Source organism: Salvia hispanica, chromosome 5 (genome assembly GCF_029641045.1).
Source record: "Salvia hispanica isolate PSC_SH4W2 chromosome 5, Shi_PSC_v1, whole genome shotgun sequence".
NCBI lineage: Eukaryota > Viridiplantae > Streptophyta > Magnoliopsida > Lamiales > Lamiaceae > Salvia > Salvia hispanica.
In genome coordinates, this window is record NC_142696.1 from 26,696,290 (window position 1) to 26,717,457 (window position 21,168).

A 21,168-nucleotide genomic window follows, 5' to 3' on the forward strand; every position below is an offset into this window, starting at 1 on the left:
ACGGAGAGATGGATGGCCCCATGCAGGCCTGTGCACGACTTGGGATTCTTGATACGTCCTCTACGGCTGCTCCTTCACTTGGTCAAACGGAACTGTATTTAGCAAAATTGATCGTACCATGGTTAACCAAGACTGGCTCAACGCGTGATACATCGTCAACACCACTTTTATGCCAGCAGGATTTCAGACAAACCACTCCCTGGCAAGAACGAAAATTTTCGATGATGTAAAATCCTATCCTAAGCCCTTCAAATTGTTCATTTATTGGATGACACATGCAGATTTTGAGCCGCTCGTTCGTGAGAACGGGCGCAAGCTTGTCATGGACTCGAAGCAATTCATCCTTTTTGAACGAGGGAAGGCGTTCAAACAAGTCCTTAAGGCCTTTAACTTCAAAGAGTTTAGCAACATCACGGAAAGAGCCAAGGAATCTTCTAAGGCGTTTGAGGAAATACAACTGAAACTGGACCAAGACACGAATAGTTTGGCGCTTCAAGCCCAAGTTAAGGAGCTTAGACAAAAGGCGGAATTCCTTGTTACCTAAGAGAAGCATTACTTCAGCCAAAAAGCGGGGCTCAAACACCTTTTCCTTAGTGACAAGAATTCCTCTTTCTTCACTCAATGATCAAAACCAACAACTGTCAGAATTCCATCTCCTTATTTGCAGGGACGATGGATCCATTATGGATGACCAAGATGAGATTATTGAGACATTCCTACAATTCTACCAAGGCCTTTTTGGCATGATGAAAGATGCAGCCCCACTTTGCCACGAAATTATTGAGAACGACTATCGACTTGATGAGGAAGAGAAGAACAACCTTGTTCGAGAGGTAACTGTTAGAGTTTGTATACTAAAAATCACGTTTCGAGTGATTGAATACTGTAAAACTCTTATTTTATTTTCCAAGGAATAAAACAGATTATTTTTGTCATAATGTTGTTATGTTTTACATTTAATGGATGTTATTGCATGTTTAAATGTATAAGTTAACTTAACAAAGTCTAAGTCTTTGTTTTAGTAGTAGACCGGTTGTGGGCGTCGTCCACTTTAAGGTAACACGGTCAGTCCTAAACAAAGAAAAAGAAGAATTTCATGACCTAGATGGAATTAGACTATCGATCGTGAAAGGTTGCAATGTCAGTCCGCATGTTTCTAAGCCTTACTGAAATAAGATGACATTGGTGTGGTAAAGCACTGAACGGATCTAACAGCAAGACGAGTCTTTATGCTATCTACTGAAAGGCGAGGTCTTGATAAATATTTATTTCTTAATCAATGTAAGTTAGCATTGAGCATATGGTATTGATTATGCATTACTTTGACTTATCAAATGGTGCTGGTTTTTCGCAACCCAATAATCCTGATATATTGGGTAGTGGTGATTAATATCTAGTGGTGGTAGGTGCTATTATGTGGAATCGTGCGAGAGGTGAGTCTCGTTTGATAATGTTCTCAAGAGGAGCGTGAAACAAGGTTTTATTATTCAGAACCTAACTAGTTGGAGTTTGATTACTCTAAGAATAATAAATAAGTGTTTCATGCTAAGTCCACTCTTGGAATTAATAAGGTGTTAATTAATTAAGCGCATAGCAGGCATTAATTAATTACTGGACATTTTGATCTTAAGTGCGGGAAATGAAAGTTAAAGCGGAAACCCGGATTACTTATAATTTCGGATTTGGATGGGGAGAGTTCAATATTACTTCTGTAGTGGCTGCTCGTAATATTCCAATTAAAGCTTGTATTAAATTGTGGGTTCAATTTAATTAGTAAAAAGTGAATTGGATGAGCTCATATCCAAAACCTTCCAAAGATCCATGTCTGGGACCAAAAGGAATTTAATATAAATAGGAGAAGGAGACAGAAAAATAACATTTTTATTTTTCCAAAAATTTTCGCCCCCCCCCAATAGTGTTGGTCGAATTTTTCCTCTCCTCCGTGGAGTCAAATTTCTGTCTCTTTTATTTAACCTAGTATTACGGTGAGATCAAACCACAGTGATATTGGAGTACAGTTCGGGAACCAGAGAGAAGATCCGTGGTCTAGTATTAAAAGCGTCACGTGGAGAAGTCGCTAGCCATCGTCGATTCTTTGGAGAATCAACAAGGTATTATTTCTGCTCCGTAGAAAAGCATGTTTTAGGTTTCAATTATACTTAAAGCACGATTAATTCAAGTTATGAGCATGATACATGTGAAAATTACGCGAATAGAATTTGTCTAAATTATCTACTAAGTAGATCTGATTATTAAGTGATTTATTTGTTTGATTAATCTCGATCGCTTCCGCTGCCAGTTCCTTCAGTAACGATCTAAGAAATCAAGGATGTCATGTTCGTTATTGAGGACGGCAAGGCCTCGGGGCCGGATGGATTCTCTTCGGCCTTCTTAAAAAATTACTGGGCCACTATTGGAGTCGATATGGTCGCGGTGGTCAATGAGTTCTTACTTACCGTAAAACTGCTCAAGAACTTCAAAAGTGGGGGATTTCAGACCGATTGCTTGTTGCAATGTCGCGGTGGTCAACGGTAGCTCGCACGGTTTCTTCAAAGGTAAAAGGGGACTGAGGCAAGGTGATCTGATTTCCCCGGACCTTTTCATCTTGTGTATGGAATACTTGTCCCGTCTTCTTACGTTTCGCATGACTAGGCAACACTTCAATTATCACCCTAAGTGTATTAACTTGCACATTACTCACTTAGCTTTTGCTGATGACCTAATGCTTTTTGACTGAGGTGATTTGATGTCTATGCAAGTCCTTGCTGGAGCACTCAAAGAATTTTCTAAGTGCTCGTGACTCTAGGTGAACCGGGGATAGTCTTAACATTTTCATTGCAGGGACAATGCTGTTGTCCCGAAGGGAGGATATCTTCAACATTTTTGGCTTCCCGGTAGCCTAACTTCCGGTCAAGTACCTCGGAATTCCCCTTGCATCAAGAATGCTCAAAACGACGGATTACTCTCAACTTATTGAGAAGATGTCTTCTACTGTCAAAAAATGGAAAGGTAAGTCCCTCTCCTTTGCGGGATGTTTGGAACTGATTCAATCTTGCTTGCAGGGAGTGGAGGCATATTGGCTCCAAGCTTTCCCGCTCACTGGGACTATCATCTCTTGGGTGGTGACCATTGCGAGGGATTTTCTGTGGGGAATGGAGAACGCGATGTTGGAACAGATATACTAAAAAACATTTTTCGAGTTTATTTTGAATTTGATAAATTGCTTGTATATTGTAAGCATTCTTCATTTATTGAGAATAATAAATGTTTTCTTCATACTGTGTATTTTACTTTAATGGGTATTGACCGTATCTAATTATATATTAAATTATATAATTAAAACGTTGGAAAGTAAAATCAGTCTAAGTCTTCTACATTGAAGATTTGGTCGTGGAACAGGTCATCACAGTAGGTGGCCCAACCGGTACCTTGTAGAAGTAAAACTTTTTCACAACCTAGATAGGCCTTGTCTACCTATCGTGAAAGGTTGCAATGTCCATCCGAAAGTCGTCTTTAACTTGAGAATGACTAGTGACACTGGTGTGGTATAGCATTGAATGGATCTAACGTATAGACATGTCTTTGTTGCTATCTACTGTAAGACGATGTCTTGAAGATTTAATATTTCCTAATCTTTGTAATAATATAGGACACACGTTATTTAATCATACGCTGCTTTGACTTATCAATAGGTGCGGGTTTTTCGCAACCCAATATTCCTGATATCTTGGGTAGTAGTAATTAATAACCAGTATGGTGTCAGTTTTATTATTACATTGAATCGTGTGCCTGCATGGTTTGACTATATCCCCAAGAGGTGTTCGAGAAAAGTTCTATTATTCGGAAACCCGGCCGGTTTGGATTTAATCCAAGAATAAATAGAAAAGGAAAAGTATATTTTGATATACATCTCGTACTAGAAAAAATCTTGGAAATAAAAAGATATTAATTAATTTAAAGTCTATAGCAGACTACAAATTAATTAATGGATATAGAAAGTCTTAGACACGGGAAATAATATATTAAAGAGGTTAACCCAGATTGCTTGTAATCACGGATTGGATGGGCGGTCAGTATTTCTTCGATAGTGGCACAAGAAATATTCCATTGGCCTTGTATTGAATTATGAGTTATAATTTAATTAGTAAAGAAGGTCCAATTGGGGAGGCCCAATCCAAGCCCCATAGATCCCTAACCTAGCCCATCATAAACTCTATAAATAAGGATGTAAGGAGAGGAGACAATAACACAACACAAAATCCTAGCCTCCACACTTGGAATTTTCGACCCTCTCTCTCTCTAATAGAGGAATTCGAAATTCCTCTTTGTGTGTTCTTGGTTTTCTTGTCTTCTCCTTCAAGATCCTTAAATTTCTAAGGGTCATAGGTTAGAAGATCTTTGGTCTTGCATTCACAATCAAGCTTCAAGATCTACACGTGGAGAAGTAGCAAGCCACTTCGATTCTTTGGAGAATCATAATTGTAAGTATTCAACATCATAATTTAATTTAAATTATGTGATTAATTGCGCAATTATATGTCTCTACATGTTCAAGCATGAAATTGAATCGATCCACATAATCACCTAAATAGATTCTTTTGTGGATTTATTTGGTTTTGCAATTTCCGCTGCGTTTTTCCCCAACACGCGAATGTTGCTTGGAAGACGTGTGCCTGCCTAATGAAGAGTGAGGCCTTGGATTGCAGGACTTGGAAATGTGGAACTTTTCCCTTCACGCAAAGATCCTTTGGAACATCTTCGCAAAAAAAGACACTCTTTGGATCCAATGGATCCACTTGGAGATCATTCGTGGTGTCGACTTTTGGGATTGGATGCCCTAGGTAAAACAAGACTCACCGCTCATCAAGCGTCTTATCGTCATCCGTGATACCATGTTGGAAAAGGGTTCGAGACATCAAGTTGTTGAACTCCTCACAAAATGGAACCATCCCAAAGGCACTCAAGAAGTTTATGATTGGTTTCGACATAGAGGTGAGAAAAGGTTTTGGTCCAAGTTCGTGTGGAAAGACCTTATCCCGCCACGGTACTCATTCATTGCTTGGCTTGCGTTGCGTGGAAGGCTTCAGACTCGGGGCTGTATCTGTTTTATGAAAATTGACACTTCGTGCACTCTGTGCTCGATGCACGATGAGTCTATTGATCACCTCTTCTTCAAGTGCTCTGAGACCAAAAAAGTTTGGGACATCATAGAGTTTGGATTGGACTTTGAAGGAACATCACCACCATCAAGAGTGCTATCAATTGGAATGTGAGGAACAGAATTGGCTCGACTATCGTCCAAAAAGCAAGGCGCTTGGCTCTCATGACCTCAATCAAATTCATTTAGAAGGCCCAGAACAACCACATTTTCAATGGGAAGAAGTTTGATGTGGTTAGGGCGATTTTCTTGGTCAAATCGACCACATTTAGCTTGCTCTACTCAGGCTTCCTTCATGATCAAGTCATTCAACCCCTCCCAAAGATGTAAGGACACTACAGGGGTTTTCCCAGTGGGTTGTTTGTTCTTGTGCGGGATCCGAGCTTGTCCCAAGAAGTAGATTATAACTTGTTTCATCCATTCAATTTATTTAATTATCAAAAAAAGAAAAAGAAAGAACTCTCAGTAGACCGAAGGGAGAAAGAAGGTTATGGTAGATATTTGTGTGGAAGGACTTTGTCCCTCCTATATACTCCTTCACGACGTGGCAGGCTCTCAAGGGCAGGTTACCGACGAGGGACAGACTTGGGTTCAAGAACATTGAGCAGAAATGCCCCCTCTGTTTGTCGGGCACTCTCTTGTTTATGGCTTACATTCACCTGAAACACGATAACCTCTTTGGGAGTCGATGGTTGATTTTGGCATGCAGGGTGGACCCTTGTTAGTGGAGATTTCAACATTGTTATGCATGTGGATGAATGGACCGATCCAAGCTTGTGCACGGCTGTGTATTTAGGACACCCCGTCCACGGGTAGACCTGCCCAAGGTTTACCGAATCGGCGGTTAAAACCAAAACCGTAACCGTCGGTTACGGTTTCGAACCGAAACCGTGAGTATTTACCCGAACCGAAACCGTCGATTTTTGCACCGTGGTTCGGTTCGGTTCAGGTTCAAAAGATTTTGAACCGAAACTGTGATGGAACCGCAGGTTCTGGACGGTTCCAAACCGGAACCGCGAAAAACCACCGGAAAACCGTGAAATCAAGCCGGAATTGCAAAAAAAAACCAGTGGTTCGGAACCGTAAAAAACCACCGGTTCAGAACCGAAACCGAAACTGGCGGTTTTGGAACCGTAACAGTAACTGCGAAACACCCACGCGGTTTGGTTTCGGTTCAACAATTTCCAAAACTGGAACCGACGGTTCCGAACCGTAACCACTGGTTTCTGAACTGTGGGCACCTCTATCCACGGGATGCGACTTCATATAGTCCAACAACATCGTTTTCAGCAAAAATTCCTGAACCATGGTCAACCAAGACTGGCTCAATGCGGGATTCATCATGAATACTACCTTTATGCCAGCGGGCTTCCAAACAGATCACTCTCCGGCAAAATCCAAAATCTTCGGTGATGTTAAGACTTTTCCCAAGCCCTTTAAATTTTTTAGAAATATACATGCCCTCTAATTTGTGTATAGTAAACTTTACTTTGAAATTATTGATTATTCCCTCCGTCCCTGAAAAGTATGACCTTATTTTCTTTTTAGTCCGTCCCTGAAAAATATGAACTTTCTAATTTTAGAAACTCATTTATTGAGGTGGGACTCATTCTCCACTAAATCCCGTGTCGAACCAAATGTTCATACTCTTTGGGGACGGAGGGAGTACTATATACTCCCTCGTTCGCTGATAAGTCGTATTCTAAGCCTTGGTTACTAGTCAGTATGTCGTGATTTACATGTATTATCCGCAAAGAAGTTGCTTAAGTGTGCAAGAAAAAGGATCTAAGTCAGTAGGAGAAGGTTCGTACAATTCAGGTGAAAAGAGCTCTAGAAGGGTGCAATACTGACCAGAATGCATGTCAGAAAGAAGGCTCGAGATGGAGAAGAAGGATTGTTGGGATGATCAACCATAAACAAGGGCGAAAGAGTCATTTCGCGAAGGAAGTCTACCATAAAAGTAAGGGCAAGCCTCCCTATAAATGAAGCCACTTGGAGAGAGAAGAGGAGTTCGGCCACTACACTTAGCTAGAATTCTCTCTCGGAAGATCAGTTCCTTCAGCATTGTCCACATCTTTTCGTTCCTCGCCACAGCTATGGTCACCTGAAGTTCCAGACGTTCACTGGAAAATCATCATCCATCATTCCAGCCAGTCTGTTCCGTAGTAGTAGCAGCTTCATCGCTCGGAGTGGCAAAAGCAATCTTTAATCGCTTTCTTAGTTTAATCTTTACTTGTTTTCTTTCGTTGGATCTGTTGCACAACTTAACTCTTGTTATCTTTTGAAGTATTTCGTTGAGATCCAAACGTTTTAGTTATGAAGTTTGTTTTACGCATCTCTTTTTGGTTCGAATCTGCTTCATTCTGCCTGGGTCGCTTAGATCTAGTTATCGCGTTTATTTTCTAAGTGTTTACGCATGTTTTTGTTTGAGTAGACTAGATCTGGGTTCGTTAACTGGAATTTCAAGTTTCTTGTTTCGGTTTAAGGTCTTGTGCATGAGTTTTTCATTTTATGCTACTGTTAACCACCTTGCCTGTTAGTCAGTAGGATTAATCTGGAGTTATTAGCCGTTAATCTTTGAGTTTAAACTTTTTAATTTATGGATCTTATATTTGAAGTTGTGAATCAGAGTTCATCCATTGAGTTTGTGTTCATATAATTTTTGTGCATACTTGTTGAAGAGAAAACATTACAATCCACTTTTTCTAGGACCACTTTTACTTTTTAGTTACTTTTTGCTTTTGTCCTTTGCTTTTAAGTCGGTACCCTACAGATCTGTCAGAATAGCCACCGAACCACCACATATCCTCTGTTATTCCATAATACCTTATTTAGTAACTGTTTTACTTTCCACATGTCTCTGAGACACCTTGTCCCCTATTCTCACGTACACAACCACATGTCGATCACTTTCACGCCACCCAGTCAGTAGAGTACCACTTTTAATTTCTGTCTAGGTAGAGTCTCAACCCAAAGGCGTGGTAGCTAACCAAAACCTTCCAAACTATCACCACGATTATCCTAACGTGTCCATCCCTGTGGGATTCGACCCTTACCTCCACTACACTAGCCAGTAGAAGTGGGTTGAGGAATTTTATTGATACCAGGTTCCGGTCGTCGTGCCAGCGACTCAGCTAGGTTGGGATTTTCATCCTGATCAGTTGGATACACCTTTAAATTAACGCAACACCGAAAACCTGCCCTATCATTCGCGAATAGGAGTTCCGTTTCATTTTCCCATTTTGGTTCGTCCGCGAATAAGTGTCCCGATTTACAAAATACCATAAATTGTAAAGTGACATCAATTCCACTAACTAATTCCACTTACATATCATTTAAAATTAATATTACAAGTGGCCCCTAATCCACTAATTTTCTTCCACCTGTTTTTTAACATTTCTTAAAAATCTTGTTAGAAAGAAATGAGACTCATATTCACGTACGAATGAATTAGTAATCTAGTGATTTGATAAGAAGAGAAACGATGAATATCAACTAGTATCATACTATAATAAGAGAGGAGCGTCAACTTTCATTTAGGGCATATTGGTAGCTTGTATAAACTCATATTACTGCATAAAAGGCCATAAAACCTGTCATTTTCCCGTTTCTCCACCATTTGGTAGCGGCCGAATTTGTCGGTGAACCCCGCAAAAAACTTCCGGATATCGGTGATATCCGCAAAAATTTCAGCGACTCTGGCAGAACACTATCGGAGCAAAGTGGTGGTTTAAGGTTTTCTGGGCTTCCGCGACTTCGTCTTCTCCTGTTTTATGCTCAAATTGCCCTCGTTGTTTTCGAGCTCTACCCATCATAATACCCACCCATCACGAGTCCCTCATTGCCTGGGCAAAATTCAGGTTTCTGACCTGCACAAGGAAAGCCGTAACCGGAGTATTTTGTGTGATAAGGTAGCCATGGTTTGTGGATTCCTGCTGTCTATTTTCTTTCTATATGGCTATGACTGTTCAAGATGATATTTTTTGGGGAATTTTTAGATGTGGGCTCTTGAATTCCGGTGCTTTTTTTGTGTTGGGATTTTGCCCTGAAGTAAAAAGTTTGTTTCTTTGAGCCAAGAAGTGTCCCCTCAATTTGTGATGCTTAATTTCCTGTGATTGAGTGTGGGGGAGAGTAGTCCAGATCGAATTGATTTGATTCTTGAAGATTGGAAGAAATTTAGGCTTATGAGTCTTGAATTGGATCAAAAGATAACTACTTTTGTCACTAATAAGCTTGTTAAAACTCTTCAATCTACATGCCACAAGTTTGCTCTAGTTTTGTGTTTCTTTATTTATGTATTGGATGCTTTGGTCAACCTCTGTATCCTAGGTGGGCCCTGTTGGAAAATCTTTGTGTTTATGCATTTTTCGCGTTTGTGGTATTCTATAAATACAACAACCGGTTATGTAGCTCTGTTTGAGGCAAGCTATGAAGGTGTTTAAGCATGTAAAGAGTCATTACTTTAGTCTCTATGCAAGGTCCCCTGCTGTATATTACAGGTGGTTGTCGTTTTACCTTTGCTCGCAAGTAGATAGACTTGTGTTTAGTATATTACCTTTGCGCTTGCTGAAGCATTAGTGTCTCTCTCATGAGGTGTTGATCCCTATATATTTCCTATCTCAGCACACTCTGGAGGAATCAGGAGAGGCAAAGCCCCTGCTTCTGATGTTCTGTACGAGGACGCATTCACAATTGATGATGCTGGTTATGCTGAGGAGCTTTTGTTCCAAGAAACACTGATAGCCTCACTTTTTGCTTCAGAGTTGGACTATCCATCTTCATCAATGCAAGAGCCTGAACTAATACAGAAATAATAAGGGTTCGGGCCAAATCTTCTGTGGGATATGCTTGGAAGACAAAACGATCTGGCTGATGTTCGCGAACGACACGTGTCAACACTCATTCTGCTATGAATGCACAGCCAGCCACATTGAAGCAAAGATCCAAGAAAAAGTGGGAGAGATAGCTTGCCCTGCACCAGGCTGCAAAGCTGAGCTTGATTCTGTTGCTTGTAGCTACGCAAATGATCTCCGATGAGGCCCTTGTTCAGTGGGACGAGGTGCTCTGCATGTCACTCAGCACCGAACACACAGAGGCAACACCGGACACTCCTAGGCGGCGGTAAATCGATGGCTCCGATAACCACAGGTAAGCCGTTACAGAAATAGCTAATTTGATGACTCAAGTTTAAGATTTGGGGTTTATACAGTACTATATTCATGTGCAAGCACATTGCGCATTATTGTTGAAACTCAAATTTTGGTATATGATGTAGGAGTTGATGGTGTAGCTCTAGATTCGGTTTGTTTGTGTTATCTATTTTGAAATTCATGTTGTGATTCGGTTTAGTTTTGTTGTTTGGAGATCTCATTTTTGTACATTTTGTGATAAAATTGTAGGGCACATTGTTGATCAGGTGTGGTTTTCATCAGATCCGCAGTTTTATTTATCATAAAACTCTGCTACTAGTTTGGAAGTTTGAAACTACTTAAATTTCACCCTTTTTTTTTTTATCTCATTCGTGTAATTTGTTCGATTTAATTATCTGAGGAGAAGAAAATAGTGAGAGAAATTCGAAAAGGGAAGAATGTGGAAGCAGTTTAAAGATGTTTCCGCTGCCTGCTCAGGCGGCTTCGCTGCGAAGCGGGCTTCGTCTGCGGTGTTTCCAGCCAGTGTGATTGCAGGAATCGAGCCATTGCTTACGTTTTAAAATGTTTCAAACTCGAAGAAGATGAATCTGTTCATTAGTTAGTTGAGTCTTTGTTGTGTTGTGTTTGATTTCTCTGATCCTACCAAAAATGTTCAAGAAAATGAGCTTAAAACGAGCCACGTTGGTCTAGCTAGTCGATTTTGTATCCGAAACCCCTCCAAAGTTCTCAGAGCATGCCATCTTAGCTTCTTGCAAGATGTGTTCCATTAATTTGTTCCGTGTTTTCCCACCCAAATGTCGGTCAAGAAGCACATGCTCGGGTGAAAATGAGAACGATGATGAGCACATGTTTGATCCTGCGTGGTCACACTTGCAGCTGGTATACGAGTTCTTGCTCAAGTTTGTGACCTCGTCCTCTTTGGAAGCCAAGGTGGCTAAGAAGTATGTGAACAATGACTTCATATCTAGGATCATTGATTTGTTGGAGTCGGATGATCCGAGAGCTTACCTGTGGATGGTTTTCAGAGTGGGTGTGCGATGGAATGAAAAGGTGGTGCACATGCTTATATGGAGGGAAGGATGTGAAGATGGCGCGAATCAAGCAAATAATCTGCGCCAATTTGCAGGGGAGCAAGGACGGAAGAGGCCAAGGGAGACATTTCTCTTCAAAAAGAAAGGGCATACATGTCTTCACAATGTTTAATATAAGTATTCAGCATAATGTAAAAGGGCTACAAAACAATGGAATAAGACATAAAATAATTCTACCAAACAATGGAAAAATCGAGATTAGTTAATTAAAATTCTGGGAATACCCATAATATGAGAACTTGATAAAAGCACTGCATTTCTACCAGAACGCACCCTTAAGATGGTTGACACCATAAACATATAAAACAGTGATAGGAGTAAAATGTAGGTTTATAAATAAATAAATTTGTTTCCAAAAGGTAAACAAAGAACTAGTGTTTAAGGTGTTCGATTACCAAACAACGAAATCTGTACAGGTTTTCCAATTTATGGGCGATGAGAAACTCATATCGATATATTTTATCCCAAGAATTCTCAAAGCTTATGCAATCTTGTTTGGGAATCACACGCAAATACTTCTCTACACGCGCCTCTTCTGGAAAATACAGCGAAGATAGTTGCTCAACAATGGATACTTTCTTGCCCTTGTTTTCTTCATTCTCTTACCCAAACCTTTCTCTTTTGTTTCTTTCCTCTCTTCCTTCTCTTTTGTTTCTTTCATGCGTTGCGCCGCCTTCTCTATTTCTTCTTTCATACGCTGCGCCTTCTCTCTTTTTTCTTTTATTCGCTGCGCCTTCTCTTTTTTTTCTTGCATACGCTGCTCCTTCTCTAATTCACGTCGCGCCTTCTCTTTACTAAGTTGTGCCTTCTCTTGCTCCGTGGGTTCATAATCAGAATCCGAAGACACATGAAATTTCCCCATCTTTGTGTTCCACAATATTGTGTATTGTTAGGATCCTAAAACGAAGTGGCAATATAAGATAATAAATTTTCAATTTTATAATAAAATTAATATTGTTATATAAAAGTAAATTCATATTTTACTTATTTTTTTAGGATTTTTAAATTTGTGCTGATTCAAATAGGGGAGTGATCAATTGCAAAATAATTAACAATCTCAAATTTAAATCTTAGCTATTAGATTAGAAGATCTAGTGGTTGAAATAATGCTACACGGATTATATTTTTAATTAAGAAAATTAATAAATAAAATTATAGGGTATTAATGTCAATTCCCTCTCATTAAAATCATCTTAAAACTATAAATTTACGTAACTCTCTCGATTTAAATTATTTTTTGTAAAAAATATATCAAATTAAAGATAATTTTATAAAGATTCCAACGAGATCTCAATTGCATATGTTCCGACGACGTCCGAATGATGAAATTTGATATTTTTTATTTTAATTTTTGAAAATGCTGATAACCAGATTTTTATCAACAAATACATTAAAAAATCTCAATAAAACTATGTAAATATCTCAATAAAACCATGTAAAAATCTCATTAAATATGTGTTGATATTTTTATGTCATAGTTGATATTTGTAATACACTATGTTGATATAAAAAAACATTCACAAAAATTATCATATGATAACATAATGACAATATTACCCTTTTGTTGATATTTTGTCTACTATTTGTTGAGATTCGTAAGATTTAATCTCATCCACTCATTTTAAAATCTAAAATAGAGATTTGGTATTGATTTTGGATTAGGGTGCTATAAGCATTAGAATATAACCCGATTCAAATATTGACAAATTATGTATAATAAAAATCCGCAAATTGAAGAAAAGAAAAATATCAGAGGAAAAAATGCCATATAAATCCAAATCTTAATTCTCCTCAATCACTCTCTTCGACCGGTGGAGGGATAATCCCAAGGAAAATTCGAGAAAGGGCCTTTCCCTTTTCTCAATTCCCCTCCTCTTCTCTTCACTAGGAGTCACCATATCTCTCTATCTACTGCCGTAGATTGTTCTTGATTTTGCATTTTTTTTTTCTCTTTTATACGAGATATGGATATGGATTCGACTGTTTTGGAGCACATGGCTGACGGGGATCAACCGCCGTCTTACGCTTCCATGGTGGATCCTTTTCTCGTCGAGGCGCTTCAGAATCCTCGCCATCGTCTTACTAGTTAGTTCTTTTTTAACTTCATTTTTTGCAGTTTTGTTCCTTAGTTAGTTAGCTACTAGTTAGTTTCAATTCTGAGAGTAATTTTGAGATGCGTGTTAGTTAGAATTCTAGTTTTGATCATTGGATGTGTTACGTCGTTGAATTTATTCAACTGCGTTGCTGAAATTTGTAGATCTGAATTGTATGATAGTTTGGGTTGCTCTTAAACAAACTGGATTTGGTTCGTTGGCTATATGTTGCATAATCTAGAATTTCGGAAAAGTTTGCTTGTTGAAATTTTAGCTGAAGATACAAGAAAGCTATCCACAGCACATTTTTAAAATTGGTGTTCTGTGTTAGATTTATTCGTATTTGTTACTGCTGTTGAAGTAAGAAGAAACAAATCACAACGCTTATAATCGTTCCTAAATGTGCATATAAAGTAAGTGAGTACTAAATGCAAACTTTATCATAGATGGAGTTAAGGGAGGAGAATATCCCTTCCCTGCTCCTGCAATGTGATTGTGGTAGCTAATTCAATACTAGATGATGTGTGATATTTTGTCGTTGACACGGATGGTTGAGGTATTGGCTAAGCATAGGTTGATAAGAAAGAGTACAGGTTGCGGTCTTTGTTGATTACTTTATCATTGTTTATCTTCTCTATTCGGTAATGTTATGATAGACTGAAAACCATGTTTTGTTAAAGAGAATACAAGAAGTTTGACATTCATACTGTGTTATCGTACATCCATTACAGACAAGCAAATCACAAACTTCAACACTTATCTTTTTAGTTTAAGAGGGTGTTTGACCACTTTAGCTACTTATCTTATTTCTTAGAGAGCTCATAAGTTCCTGCATACATAAAGATGTTTTTAGAGCTTATTAGATGTATCATCTTATTAAAAAAGCATTATTGGACATTTAGCTTATAGAATATAAGATTATTACTAGTGACAAACTTGTAGTTACATTAATTTAAAATTATGGGTTTTACAATAAGATGTGGGATTGCCAAATTTAAGATAAACCTATTATCTCAAAAGCATCTTAAAATTGTTGTAAAGAGCACATATGCTCAGAAAAACACTCATTAAGAGAATAAGAGTTCATATCTCATATATTATGAAGATATGGGTCATTTTCTGCTTATTAAGTTAATTTGCAATATATTGGTGATGACATACATCTTATCTGGGTATTCAGTTTTGCGGATGGAACTTGATATACAGAAGTTCATGCAAAACAATGATCTACAGCAGTTCGAGTTTCCTCACTTCCCGACTTCATACCTTCGTCTTGCCGCCCACCGTGTTGCTCAACACTATGGTGTGCAAACCATGGTTCAGGAAAATGTTTCAGATGGCCATGGAATCAGGATTTTGGTTATAAAGAAGCCAGAGTCCAAGTTCCCTGCAGTCTGCTTGTCAGATGTTCCTGCAAAAGAGTCGGAAAATGATAAACTTGATCAGATCAAGATTGTAATTAGACCAAGGCCTAAAGCTTCCTCTAATGACCTCAATGAAATTGGCCATAAACGCAATCCAGTAAGAACTGTGGAAGAGAGGAAGGAAGAGTATGACAGAGCAAGAGCTCGTATTTTCAGCAGCCCTAGTAATTCTGAAGCAGAAGAGGCATTGCCTTGGGCAGCTTCAGATAGGACGAACACCGCTGTTGATGACACTGAAGTTTCAAGAGACTTGGGTTTGGATTGGGAAAGAAGGAACTGCAGCATGGAAGGTGGAAATTTTTCGAGAGTTGCAATTTTAAGAGATAGGGAGAAGGACCGCATTGATCCTGATTATGATCGCAGTTATGACAGGTAATCAAAAGTGACACATTTGAAATTCTAAATCCTCTGTTTTTTTATGACTGCAACGATGTCCCAGTTTCTAGTTAATGAATTTTGTGAATATTCTATTTTCTCAATCTCAAGTTTTTTTTTGTTGTAATTGGCATAGGGATTGATATATTATTTTCATTTTTCCCTCTTCTAAGATGCAGATATGTCAAGAGCATCCCCACTGGTCAGAGTTTTAGGATGGCACCTTTTAGTTTGCAAAGTTTTCAGCCTCCATTTGTCCAGTATGACCCTGTCTTCCCACAGATGGGTCAGATGCCTCCTCCTCAAGCTTCCCTCAACTACAGGACCCCAGTGATGAGCCCTTATTGTGCCGTAGGATCAAGTCAGAATTCTAGGGATGCATTATATATGCCCTTTCCAATGCATACCATGATGTATGCTCAATCATATGATCAAATGCGGCATGCCTCTTTTCAGGTACATTCTGCAATTCTCTCATGTTGCTTTTCCCTTTAGTCAGTTGCATATTATCTAATTAATTTACATTATCCTCCTAGATGCTTGCCATTTTTTCCCCCTGGTAAGTCTTGACAAGTATGCCTTGATCCAACTTCATAAACAATCATTTAGATAATGAAGCTAGCATAAACTTTACGGAAATAGTTAAGCACTAATATCAAATTGCACCTATTTCATATTTTAGTTGAGCGGAGAAAAAAGGTGTAGAGAGTTTATCTTTGTCCTATAATTAATTACTGGATATCAAATAAGGCAAAAGCATGGCAGTTCCATCTCTAAAGAAAGTGTCGAGAATTATCGAAGTTACCACATTATTGAGTTCTTGGCTGTCAGTGCTGTCAATTTTGCATAACTATGTCTCATCTGGAATTGGATCGTGCAATGAATGTGCTAATTTTAGATATGGATTCCTGAAACTAGGATAGGACCTATGCAAAGGAACATTTGATGCATTTTGTCATTCCTTATCATGCGCCAATTCATTCATTCTGTTTTATGTAGAATCCGTCTTGTCCATTTTACAACTTCTAATGAATTCTGTTATGTATGTACGTTGTAGGCCCCCTTCTGTCAGCAGCCTCTAAGTTTTGATTACTCCCAGAACCATCGATAACAGTTGAAACTGGGAGATTCATGTATTCTCTGGGGTGTCCACTTTAGGTTTGTTTGTTTTTTGTTAAAGACGGTTGAAATTAGATCCTATAATTTTGTATTTTGATTGTTAAAAGTGGTCACAAGCTGGACTTGTTATTTGTTAAATATTATATAGGGAAAATTTTACAGACCCACTTTGCTGTTCATGATATCTAATCTATTATTATTTCCGTAGAAGTTGAGTAAATTTCTGAGTTACAGATTGTTGAATTCACGAAAACATGTTCCAGGCGATGATGTTAGTACTGTTTATCGTAATAAATGAGGTATTTGGTAGCTCAGATTAATTTGTATATTAAGATGTAAAATATGTTTCTGTCGTAGCTTAACCCTCTCGGTGCTACCCACCATCACCACCATCTCCTTCACTTCTATGCTTAAACCTCTTACCACCATGTAGCCTAATCCCTTGCCTAAAGCTGGGAATAAAACTTCTGGCTTGCCGCCTTGTAGGCGATGAGGTTCATTACCACCACTAATGCGAAATCTGGATGTCTCACTGCCGCCCAAATCACCTCCGGCCGCCAATCACCGGTGCCCAATTGATGCCCTCTCACTCTCCGCAGAGGGTTACAATGGATGCAGGGTTTCCTATCGTGGGTTAGTGTTAAACCTGGCTAAGGAATCTCGGATTTTTCTGCCTATTACTTTCCGTATCAAAGACTATTGATTGTACTGTTATGTTTCTTTTTATATACTTTTTCCGTCCCATGAGAGTATGCTCTCTTTCTTTTTTACTTAGTCCTACAAAAGTATCCATTTTTTAGTTTTAGAAATTTTATTTTCTCTAATAAGGCGTGATTCATTTTTCACTAACAATACTTTAATTATTTTTTTTTTTACCTCTTTTACTTTACCAATTAAGAGTATGTACTCAATCCGTTCCGTAGTAGTGGAGACATTTCTTTCTGGCATGGAGATCAAGAAAAAATGTGTTAAGTGAATTAAGTAAAGGAAGAATAAAGTAGGAAATAGAAAAGGTAGAAGAATGAAGATAGAATAAAATAAAAGAGTGAAGTAAGTCAGAAGAAAAGGGTATTATGCAACATACTAAAATACTAAAATAATAAAATGACTCCACTATTTGGAAAGAGTATTAAGATTTGTGTCTAATTAAAAGTGCAATATTCATGGAGCGAGTAGCAAGTATTCAACTTGACTTTATCATCTTAGGGACGTCTATATTGGATTCAATCTGTACTGCTGTCATTGGAAACATTATCATCCACAATCCAAATCACTCCAACAAAATTAATTGGTTGAAAGCTTAGTAATTGGATTTAATGTTTGAACTCCAATGTCATTGAACTTATTTATCTCCCAATCGGCAAAACAAAATACTCCTTCTGTCCCAAGGAAGATGACCCCTTCTTTGGACGGCACAGAATTTTATGCAAGTTTATTTTATGTATTAAGTGGAGAGAGTAAGAGATAAAGAATAAAGTAAAGATAAAGAATAAAGTAGAGATAAAGATGTTTCTTTTTTAGTAATGGATCATCTTGGTTGGGACAAATTAAAAAGGAAAATGGATCATCTTTCAATGGGACGGAGGAAGCAATACCTTTACTTGAATCAAAAGAGTGAATTATTTAATATATATTGACAACACTACATCCTGTGAGATCTTGTTTTGCACTCGAAATATGTAGAGTAAAAAATCTATAGCACATGGCCCAAGGTGGAAGAAAAGAAAAGCCGAATGATTAATGATTCCTTGAGAATAATCCGATGACAGCTTGCCAACAAATTATATTTTACAAACTTAGTAAACTCATTAAAATAAAAATTCTCCATTTCTTGATGTTATAAAACTATTGAGTTGGTGGATAATGGATGGTTTGTTTATTGATTTTTCTGTACAAACTCAACGATTGGGATAGGTCTCATGGATTTGGATTCATGTGAGTGTGAACTGTCAAACAATGAATGAAACCCCTATTTCAGACAAAATCAATATGGAAAATCAACTACGCTCCTTTTCTTTATGTAGTACTATTGGTTAGATTAAATTACTTAATTAGTTGTGTAGTATCTCTGTATCTTATGTTGATGAAGTAATAAGTAATTTACTAGTAACATGCTATGTGCGTAACTGTTGTGACGCAGGTCAGGATTCAAATAAAAATTTATGTTTTAATGATATATTTGTAATTTTATTGAATACTATATGTATAGGATGTTACATATGAGAAGTTAAATTATAATTTTAATTTGCTTTATTAAAGACTACCAATATTGGGATAGGGGAGCACTAGGGTGCACCCTTATTTTTTAGGGTGATACCATAACACCAATCTGGACCGCCAGATCTTATAGATGGACGGATCTGATTTAAAACGTCCGAATTGCAAAATAAGGAAGTGGATATTGCAGTTCATGGGTAATTTAGTTATTTTGTTTTGATTCAAATAATAACTAATATGGTAAATTCCCAAATTATGTGTGATGATTCATTCCACAAAATCAGCGATGCTCTCTCTCTCTCCCCATTACCCAAATTCCCCTACCACTCCGACTCTTTTATGAAACCTAACGTGAATTGCCATCAATGATCGGTGAATAATCGCGATTACGAAGGGACGGCGACGGCGAATCGAAAGGAAACCCTCGAAAATTCAATTTCATCGACGATTAGAAGGAATTTGCTTGGCCAAACGAAGAAATTTTGTTGGCGATTGTGAATTGAGTTTAGCTGCTTGTTTCTCCGACTACACCCGGGTAAATTTCAGAGTTACTCTGTTTACCGGTGCAATTGGAGGGTTTGTGTTTCTCAATTCTGATTTGGTTGGTTTCTGATTATGTTTGCTTTGTCAATCCTAATTCATGACTCAATTGCTCGTTTTTTTTTAAACTATTGATGAATTTGAGTTATGTAATATGTTTAGTATAACTAAACATTGAGGAATCTGAATTGCTAGATCTATGTTTTTTGCTTGCTATATGATTTGTGGATAGTGTTTGATTCTTCTTCTTTTCTCTACCCGCTAATTAATTACTTTGATTTAGAAGATGTTTGTTTATGTTATGTTCATTTTGGTAGGTTTTGTAATTCTATTTTGCGCAGTTCATGTTTGTTTTGAAAAATCGCATATCTTATATTATGTGATTGCATACTAATGCACTATATAGTGCATGTTTGTGGTTGGTATCATGTGTAATGAATTTTGAACATGGATATTTTTGAGAATTTTTATTCTTTGCATGTTTGGTTTCTCAATTTCGATTCATGACTCAATTGTTTGCTTTCTCAAACTATTGATGAATCTAAGTTATGTAATATCATTAGTATTACTAAACATTGATGAATCTGAATTATGTTGCTTGCACTATGCTTTTTGTTTACTGACTGATTAGTGGAGTTTGTGTAGTGCATTGTAACCTATCTTGATTCATGTGTATTGTGATGTGCATCTTGGAATTCCAGTTTCATATATTTCATCTTTTACAAATTTGTACAGTTGCATGCCCAAACTACTGAGTTGTGCTGGTTATATATGTGATACTGATACCGCAGTTTTGCTGATTATATGTTGCAGTACATCATTTACAATAGTGCAGTATTGTATATCACCAAATATTGCAGTGCATCATTTACAATATTACAGTATTGTTGATCATAGATTGCAGTGCATCATTTACAATATTGCAGTATTGGTTATCATGATGGAAATACTATCTTTTTTGTAGTTTAGGTGAATGTTCTAGCTAGGGACAAATCGCTCGAAAAGCAAAAGTGAATGTTCTAGAGTTGAAATGGAGTACAAAAGATGACACCATAAATTGTGAACTTTATGCAATGCGTCGTATGGGAACGAAGGTCACCGCCTGGAAATGTGATCATACAAACAAATAATCAAAGTCTTTGCAGCTTCTTCGTGCCAAATATTGTACAACAATGTTGTATAATAACGACAATAGAGCCTTTGGCTGTGTGTTGAGAATTGCCTCACATCTGTTCGAGGAGGCAAAAAAGAGAGGACCGATAGATGTGGAGAAGATGGTTGCAGAGTACAAGAAACCATAGACAATGAATGAACTCTTGGCTTTTTTTAACATGAATGAAATCTTGGCTGTGTGAATGAACTCAATACTGAAACATGTAGTTTTGTTTTGGTGTAGACAATGTGGGTGACTTAATTTGATTGACGTTTTTTTTTTCTATAGTTGTTTGGATTTCAGTTAATTATAAAATGCTTGCATGCTTGAGATTAAATATATAGGTAAAGAATGTGTCTCAACACTATACAGAATATTGTTATTAGGTGCACTGCAATTCATATAGCCGTGTACTGCAACATTCATTGAACAAAACTGCAACATTCATTGAACAACACGGCAATATGATAATGTAAAAATTTATAATTAAAAAGGATTGAAGTTACCTTATTACTGAAATGGAAGGCAAACTGGAAACAATAGTATAAAATTAATATTTAATCCTTCTGCAAATAATAGATTGAAACAAATAGTGTGGTCTGCAATCGTTACATTAAGACTGCAATATGACGATACTAATACAACAAAATACAATGTATAAGACTGCAATATGATGATACTAATACTGCAATATACAATGTATAAGACTGCAATCTGGTAATGAAAAAATGAACTAACAATTTTATTTTCCTTTTTGTGGGCCACAGTTCCTAGAGTCATGGTAACCTAATTCTCCACATTTTATAACACCGACACAATGGTTTGTTGTTCAACTTTATAGCCTTCTC

General features: G+C 37.6%; 1 protein-coding gene and 2 long non-coding RNA genes across 5 annotated transcripts; all 3 read left to right on the plus strand.

Moving 5' to 3' along the window:
* The first annotated feature begins 8,654 nt into the window (after positions 1 to 8,654).
* Positions 8,655 to 11,545, plus strand: LOC125191046 (uncharacterized). Of its 2 annotated transcripts, XR_007171023.2 has the most exons (4): positions 8,714 to 9,069; positions 9,782 to 10,574; positions 10,715 to 11,249; positions 11,334 to 11,545. It is a non-coding gene; the product is annotated as an uncharacterized LOC125191046 (long non-coding RNA). The 2 variants fall into 2 exon arrangements; XR_007171021.2 differs by lacking the exons at positions 10,715 to 11,249; positions 11,334 to 11,545 and having other exon boundaries at positions 8,655 to 9,069; positions 9,782 to 10,671.
* Positions 11,546 to 13,191: 1,646 nt separating this feature from the next.
* LOC125188158 (uncharacterized) lies at positions 13,192 to 16,577 on the plus strand. 2 transcript variants are annotated; one of them, XM_048084910.2, is made up of 4 exons: positions 13,192 to 13,484; positions 14,673 to 15,288; positions 15,465 to 15,747; positions 16,349 to 16,577. In XM_048084910.2, the coding sequence occupies exons 1-4, from the start codon at positions 13,364 to 13,366 to the stop codon at positions 16,400 to 16,402; spliced, it is 1,074 nt and encodes a 357-aa protein (XP_047940867.1). In that variant the 5' UTR covers positions 13,192 to 13,363; the 3' UTR covers positions 16,403 to 16,577. The 2 variants fall into 2 exon arrangements, with proteins under 2 accessions (XP_047940867.1, XP_047940869.1); XM_048084912.2 differs by having other exon boundaries at positions 15,471 to 15,747.
* A 2,250-nt stretch (positions 16,578 to 18,827) lies between these two features.
* On the plus strand, positions 18,828 to 20,607 carry LOC125191345 (uncharacterized). Its single transcript, XR_007171085.2, has 2 exons — positions 18,828 to 19,162; positions 20,132 to 20,607. It is a non-coding gene; the product is annotated as an uncharacterized LOC125191345 (long non-coding RNA).
* Positions 20,608 to 21,168: the final 561 nt, after the last annotated feature.

What these genes read in the sequence shown, in the direction of transcription:
- LOC125188158 (XM_048084910.2), top strand. Translation starts at nt 13,364, where the DNA reads ATGGATATGGATTCGACTGTTTTGGAGCACATGGCTGACGGGGATCAA. An exon ending in TCCTCGCCATCGTCTTACTA is followed by an intron (nt 13,485 to 14,672) that starts GTTAGTTCTTTT and finishes CTGGGTATTCAG; the next exon opens with TTTTGCGGATGGAACTTGAT. An exon ending in TGCGGCATGCCTCTTTTCAG is followed by an intron (nt 15,748 to 16,348) that starts GTACATTCTGCA and finishes TGTACGTTGTAG; the next exon opens with GCCCCCTTCTGTCAGCAGCC.